General features: G+C 44.2%; 1 protein-coding gene across 24 annotated transcripts in view; it reads left to right on the top strand.

Moving 5' to 3' along the window:
• Positions 1–445: 445 nt before the first annotated feature.
• The window catches only part of UNC5C (unc-5 netrin receptor C), a 398,952-nt gene continuing 391,715 nt past the window's right edge, over positions 446–7,682 (top strand). For 23 of the 24 annotated variants that reach the window (XR_012158488.1, XR_012158469.1, XR_012158478.1 and 20 more), the window contains exon 1: positions 446–1,231. Coding sequence is in view for 1 of the 24 variants with exons in the window: in XM_073340726.1 (XP_073196827.1) it covers positions 1,108–1,231 (124 nt within the window). In the remaining 23 variants the exon portion in view is untranslated. The remainder of the gene's footprint in view (positions 1,232–7,682) is intronic. The other variant, XR_012158487.1, reaches the window with a different exon arrangement.

The following is a 7,682-nucleotide window of genomic DNA, read 5'->3' as shown; positions in this document are numbered from 1 at the left end:
CGTTCCTCGGCCGCAGCGTAACGCGTACGCAGCGCCGGTGACTCGCCGAAGCACTTTGTGGGGCCCGGGTACAATTCGTGTAATAAAACGGAAGGTCACTGACTGATTGTGGGAATCTCAGGCTGCGGGATGGGGGTGCCCTGGCTGGAGGCAGAACAATGTTTCTGGTACCCGGCTAGCAGGGTGAGGGGTGCATGACAGAGCAATCGGTCTCCTTGCTGCAGTCCCCAGATGGGCGGGTGGGGTCTGCAGGGGTGGGGTGGGGGAGCCTCTCCCCCTCAGTGGTTGCTCCTGGCTCTTCTTCTGCAGTTTTCATCCGGCAGGCTGGCAAAGGAGCCCTTTCTCCCGCCTCCTGGGCGGGCAGGCTGGGCAACGGCGGTCCAGTCCGGGACTCCAGCGCAGGTTTTGCCGGTGTCTCTGGGAAGGCTGAGCTCCATTGGATGGAGCAATGTGCCTTAGCCAGGGCTGCGCTCTCCGGTGTAACAGTCACAGGCGGGAGAGAGGGGCAAGCGCGCTCTGTCCCTGGCTCCCCCGGGCACGGGGCTAGGTGCGCGTGCAGCTCTCTCGGCGCCAGTTTGCGCGCGCTCTCTGTCGCATATGCAAATCCGCGCACCCCCCCCCCCCCCCAGCCGGAGTTAGGATGCTGCTGCCGCTGCTGCCGCTTCTTCCTCCTCTGCAAGACCCAGCTCCCGCAGACTTGTTCTCAGGACTGTGAAATGACCAGTCCTCTTCACCGAGCAGCAGCAGCAGTCTGGGCACCTGACCGCCGCCGCGCAACCTTGAGCAGACCGGGGGGGAGAAAAGGGCTCCTCTCCTCACCTCTCCTCCTGTGCCTGGGTGCGGTGGCAAAGCCGGGGGGGCTGTGAAAGCAGCGCAGACTCGGGGCACGTTGGTGGCAGCCTTTAGGCTCCCCAGACCGGACGAGTGGCAGGAGAAGCAGCCACTTGAAGAAGGGAGAGGCTCTTGAAAAGCTGCTCCCCTCTCCTTCCCTTCCTCCCCCACTCCCCCCTTGCCCAAAGAAAGTGGAGTGCGGGGCTTGCTTTTTCCCGAGGACTGCTGCTGCTGGTGGTGGTTGTTTTCCTCCTTGGCTTGCTCCTCTGACCAGCCATGGGGAAAGGTCTGGAAAGCACGGCTGCCCGATGCGGACTGGGACTGGGATACTTACTGCAAACGTTCGTGTTACCTGCCCTGGCTATCCTGAGCGCCAGCAGCACGGGCTCCGCAGCGCAAGGTAAGCCACTCGCGGGGGGGGGGGGGGGGGTTCAGCTAGCCACCCAGCCTCGCCTCCCTCAACTCCTCCTGAGCTAGTGACTGTGCACCTGGATTCCCACTTCCCCAGCTACTATCCGGGATATCTATCTATCTATCTATCGAGATTCGCAGATCTATACAAAAAGGGACAGAGAAGACCGAAATTATTTATTTTTCCCGCAATGCATCCAACTAACTGAAATGACCAGGGGAAGCTTTCTCTGGGGGGCGGGGGGGGGGGAGATAAGGAGCTGACACTGCTCTAATATGCGTGTTCTCTGCATCTGTGTGTATTTAGGCACATCGTGCATATTTGTGATGATTCCTCTCTGTGTGTGTGTAAAACATTCCTCTGCACACATGCATCCTCCCTGTCCGTGCTGCAGAGTAACTTGAACGGCAAGGGGGTCAGGGGAATTGGCTGTCTGGACGCTCGGATTCTCCCACTCCCGGAGCAGAGAGACGGGGAGGCTGGGATCCACATGTAGTGGAAGCCTGCAGCTTACGTGTGAGTGAAAAGTCCGAAGTCCTGCTGGAGCTGGGGAGGTTCTGATCGCACCCCTCTCTCCCCCTTCCCTTGCTGAAATGGCTTTGCCGGATCTTGGGAAGATGGAGAAGGAGACAGACCCAAGATGGGTCTCCAATAAGGAGACATCTGGGCTCCGCAATCCTGGGTGGTAGGCTGTCACCAGTGGCAAAAGGGAGCGGTGGGCCGGTAGCGGAGGACACCAGGCTGAGGAGGGCAGCCCGGAGCTGGTCTGCACTTCCCATACCAACCTGGGCACTCGCACCTCCTTGCCACCGTCCCTTACTCTTGTGCCTTCCCTTTGAGCGACCGCTGTGTGATGTGTGTATTGCCGCAGCTAGTGTCCCTGATGGGTAGCTCGGGTAAACAGGTATCGTGATTTGTTTAATCATAGTCATTTCCTGGGTCATCGACCTGACAAGTTCGTTTAAACAAATAAAATAATCCTCCACCTCTGTAAGGAAGGCTCTGCTGCCGCACGCCTTTGCCCACACTTCCATTTCACGCTGAAACTCAGCATACCCTTTGAGCTGTTGTTTGCATCCGTTCCTTTGGACTGCAGAACCGAAAGCTTAAGGAGAGAAATGAACTTCAGTGGGAACTTGAGGTTAAAACCAGGCACAGTCAGGAGAAAAGTGTATGTTTGTATGTTGTTGGTGGTGTTTTATTCGTAAGCGTCTGCTTGCTGCTCTAACATCTGTGTGATTGGGGGTGCTGGAAAGAGACCCTCTGAACCTGACTAGGACGAATGAGTTAATGAAGGCACCAGTTAAAGGCACATCATGTTAAAAGGGTCGTGATCGGGAAATTTGAGAGCAGAACTAGGCCTAGGTCTTATCACGTCAAAATAAAGAAAAGAGATCAATCAATGAACAAAGCAAGTTCAATAGAGACAGTCAAAGAGGGAGATAAGCTGATTAATACTGGAAAGGTGGGGAGGATGGGCTGGGCATCATGAATAGCAAATTGGAAGTGTTGATAGTGTTTCTTTGTATATTCCTTTAGCCATTTCTGTAAAACTCTGATAGTCTGAGGAGACAGGATCAACTCCCCTGTCTCCTCTTTGTGCTGAAAAGAAGCAGATCCTCCTTTTATCCTTTTCTTCCCTGCCCAAAGTATAATATGCCCAAAGGGAGTTAAAATGTGTAGAGTGTAATATAATTCTTTTTTATTTTACTTGTTCAGTTTTCTGTGAATAATTCTGCAACTGTGTTTTTAGTATAGTCTGTAGGGAACTGTAAAATGCCCCTTTCAAAAGGATCATTACTTGCAACTCTTCACAGTGACTGTTTAGCTACTTCTTGAGTACACCACAAAGAGCACTGAATCTATATGTCACTCGTCCTGGCTATTACACTACAGATAATGTCTGTACAATACTATTTTTCTCTCCCACTCTGACTGCACATAAAACTTTGTTTGTCCCTTCCTCCCTCCAACTCCGTCTCATTCCAGAAGTTATATCAGTAATGGAAGGAATGGAAACGGGTCGCTTGTGTGACAACATGGTCAATAAATGGTGAGAATTAGTTGCTTCTGTGTGCTGTACATAATGAAGATTAGGTTCATTAAAGCATTTGAAAGAGCTGTTTGCATGCTTACCAAGAAGAAAAAGAGATATTAGAAGTTGATATATTTTTTGTCACAGCCAAGCAATAATATATTTTGGGGACATAGACTTTATGCGGGAGAGTTGGCATACTGTGCATGAAGGAATTCTTTTAAAAATGATCTCAATGGAGAGGTACTTGAGAGGACTCTGCAGATCTCCCCCTGTATAATCACCCTGTGATTAAAAGCACACTCATTTATGGCCTTTTTGACAGTACTATACCAAAGTGCTGCTGATGGCTCTGGGCTCCAGAGGACTCTGGTGCCTCTGGCTGACTGTCACAGATCTGAGAGCTTGCTTGTTTAGGACTGAGTGAAGATATATGTGTTGTATATTATGTTTCTCTGTGTGGTTATTCTGATCAATTTTCTGTCAATACAAGGGATCTCTTATTCTATTCTCAGATTTATCTCATTTTACTGAGACCTGGGCTTAGCCAGCATAAGTAAGGTACATCAGAAATTTGATCATGAAAAGGAGGTTACAGAAAATGTGAATGAAGTAAAAATTTTGGAGCATCATGTTGCATTTCTTCTGTGTTTTTTTGTCCAATCATTTTGTATCGCTGGTTCAAGTCTGAGCCAGGGCAGGTTACATGTTATATACATAAAGGTGTTAATTGTACTCTGTGCATGTAAACCTATATATTGGAGAGTATGTAACAATGAATATAGTTGTAAATAGGGGTCATGAGGAGAAAGGATCCTCTTTGATGAAATTGGACAATGGGTAGAAGGTATTCAACTACTAAGCAGTTAGGAGAACTGTAATTCACATGACAGATGGGATGAGGGGGTGGAGGAGAAATCCAAGAGTTCAGATCGCTCTAACCTCACTTCTCATAGACATAGAGAGCTCCTTGCAATTTCAGTTTGTCACTACCATGTTACTAAACCTCATTCCATTTTTGCTACGTCTTACATTTACTCTTCATAACAAAATGATGCGTAACAAACAGAAAACACACTGGGCCTGATTCCTCGCACACACCAGAATAGGTAAGGGGAGGATCAGTCCACTAGACCTGAGAAAGGTATCAATGTAAACTACAACGAGAGTAGTAAATAGGGTACCTGACACATAATATAGCTGTGATCATGCAGTGAGAGAAAGAGAGGGAGAGATTACTGGCAACTCTTTCCGTTGTTTGTGATAGAAAGTTTATTACTTGCCAGAGTGGAAGAATCCAGAGAATGTGACTAGGATTCATTGGTTTGGGTTTTTTTCAGATTTCTCTTTCCATTTCTTGTTTGCTAGAACCAGACATACATTTTGGATGCAGATCTAGATTTGCAATCTTTCCCAGAGTTTGGGGATCTTCTGATCTGGTATATTGCTTTGATGATGTTTATATATGTCAAATTCCATTTTTAATGGTAATGTGTGACAAAGGGTGCTACAATTTAACTGCAGCCTTGTTATGAAATTTTCATTCATTTCATTTTCATATAGGGTCAGGTAAGATTTTCCTCCACTTTATTTAATTCTTCACAAAAAAATATTATAGGTTGATTTTTACTCAACCTGCAATCCAAAGTCCTTCTCTATTTTTGTCCATTCCCCTCCACCCATGAATGCTCACACTTGGCATCCATATGGCTTTGAACTGTTTGTGTGACCAGTAATAGAAAATGGCCAAATTGGAATCCCTTTCTCTGAAGCACACATAGTCTTCTGGTCTTTGGAGGACTTGGCTCCAAATCATTGCTGGTTTTGGTTTTGCAAAATCCAAACGCGATTGATGCTATTTTCTAAAAGAATTCTGCCCCCATTTTCCCCCTTTAGTATGTAGCACTGTTTGTCTTTTGACTGAAGGAAAGAGTCAGGGCATTGTTTTAATTTTACTTGGTTCTAATACTATTTCTTCATAACTATCAAGTGCTTTTGTCCTCCCCCCTTCACTCCCTTCGTCTTTTGAAGTAGGGTAAGGATGCCTTGGGCTCTCTCTCTCCTTCTCTTTCCAGTGCCTCCTGGAAAATAAATCCACTAATTGAGTAATTGGTGGATTTTTTCCCCTCTCTCTAGAGATGCATATCTCTGTCTCAGAATGTCAGTATATACACCATTCAATGGAGCTACTAACCAGCAACAGAAGGACATACACTTTCTACTTTACTAACTTTTTTATTTTAACGGGAGCCATAGAAATATTTTTCTTCAGTTGTCATGAAATCATATGAAAAGCCCACAGTGTTTTAGTTAAAGGGTAATGTACACCAGAGCCCCCAAATCCACATACCCCTGAACAATGGAGGATCAAGAGGTTTAGCAAACCAGACACAAACCATGATCTGATATTCAAGATTGGGGCCCATCTCTATAGTGGGCCAAACCAGAGTAAGATTTTGGACAATGCCCAGGACAAGAATTTGACCAACCCCAAATTTTGAGATAAGGGATTTCCAAATCTCAACCCAGATCTGAATTAACCAACTCAGGCTCATCTCCAGTAAGAGTGTTTGTTATTTCTATATGCCTGTTCTGTGTGAATAAACTGATGGGAATTTGCCAATTTCTGCCATTGAATCCACATTACAGTTTTTCAGAAGTTATAATGCAGTTGCTATCATTTCTTGTAAGGCACTCAGATACCTCAGTGATGAGGACGTTACAGACAGATTTTTGTGCTAGTAATGATGGTGTGAGAGCTGGGCAAAATGAAAGTCAAAGGTGGCGCATGTTAGATAGGTTTTATTTTGGTTGTTCCTTAACAAAACAAAAAAACCCAAAAAACAAACAAAAATGTACAAAGAGAGAGAGAGAGAGAGAAAATGTTGTTAATCTTAACCCCCAAAACCTAATTAAATTAAAGTGATAATTTAAAAAGAAAACTATAAAACAGCCATATGTGCAGATATTTGTCCTAACTCAGAGTACCCTTTATTAGCAACAGCAGCAGTCTGAAAATGCTTGGTGTGGAAAAAGTGAAATATAACATGTGAATATACTAACCTTTTGGGGATGCACTTTTTAATTAAATACCTAAATGCATCTTGTTGCAAAAGGAGTATGTGTGTGTGGGGGGGAACTTAATTATCTTGATGCATCAGTGGACCATTTTTATTTGGTAGTGTGGATGTAACAGTATTTGTATGAGTAAAGAAAGTGCCGAGTAGTATTTCACTGTGAAAATTAATTTATTTTAAAGTCATGTGCCCTTGCAGGTTTCAATGACATTAATCATTTTGGGCCAGATTTTCCTATCCCTTATTTAGATTTTAGTACTGCAAGTATCCTCATTGAAATCGAAATAGCCCATTAACGTTACTTGCTGATTGAATGGCAACTTAGTCAAATCACAGTAAAATCAATGCATCCAGCTGTGGAGTAAGGTACTTCTCATTTGGGAATAAGGGATGCAGAATCTGGCCTTTTGTTTATAAGTATTCAGTCACTAGCATCAGATTGCAAAATTAATGAAAAGTATAAACATTGAGTACAGCACCATTTCTGATGTCTTTCCACCATACTGGTATCCCTCCTTGTAATTTGGTTGCCTACATAACTAAAATACATGGGTTCATTTAATCATCCTGATGATCAGCATTTACACTTCTCTTGTGTTTAGTCATAGGTGAATCATTGATCATGTGGACTTTTTAAAATCACAGTTTCAAAACTTTGTCTCTTCACTGAATTCTGGGAAAAACTTAGTATGTGACATGAAAACTCCAAAAGAAAACAGCATTAAACATATTAAAATGATTTACTTAATTTAATTTTCAAAGACAGTATTCTTGAAAGCAGAAGTAAAGCTCTGTTTCAAAATATAGGGAAACCAGTTCCATAGCTGGCCTGTAGACCAAAAAAGAAGGAAATGTGTATTATATTTATATTTAAAAGGCATTTTCACATGACTATGCCAACATTTGTACATCAGTAAAAGACTGATGCTGTGAGCAGCAGGCTCTTTCGGCTCAATCGTACGAGGTGCAGAGAACCCCCAATTCCCTCTGAAGTCAGGAGGAGTTCAGAGAGCTTAGAACATTAGAGGAGGCTTTCTTACCATGCATGATAAGGCCATTTGTGCATGCGTGAACTTCTGGGCAAATCTTTGGTTTGAAAAATGAACCTAAATGCGGAAATTTCATTCAGCATAGCAACACAGTCATCTTGTTATGAGTAGCCCATTTTATAATGTACTACATGTTTGTTTCCTGAAGTTTAATTCATTCTGTTATCTTTTCGGAATTCAAATGAACCAAATGAAATTTTTGAAGAATTCCAATTATCCTTTTGGAAAATGGTACAAACAGTGCTTCTGTGGCTTTCCAGAAAAAGATTTTTTAATTA

The sequence above is a fragment of the Lepidochelys kempii genome, chromosome 4 (assembly GCF_965140265.1).
Source record: "Lepidochelys kempii isolate rLepKem1 chromosome 4, rLepKem1.hap2, whole genome shotgun sequence".
Lineage (NCBI taxonomy): Eukaryota > Metazoa > Chordata > Testudines > Cheloniidae > Lepidochelys > Lepidochelys kempii.
This window is presented reverse-complemented; position numbering and strand designations above follow the sequence as displayed.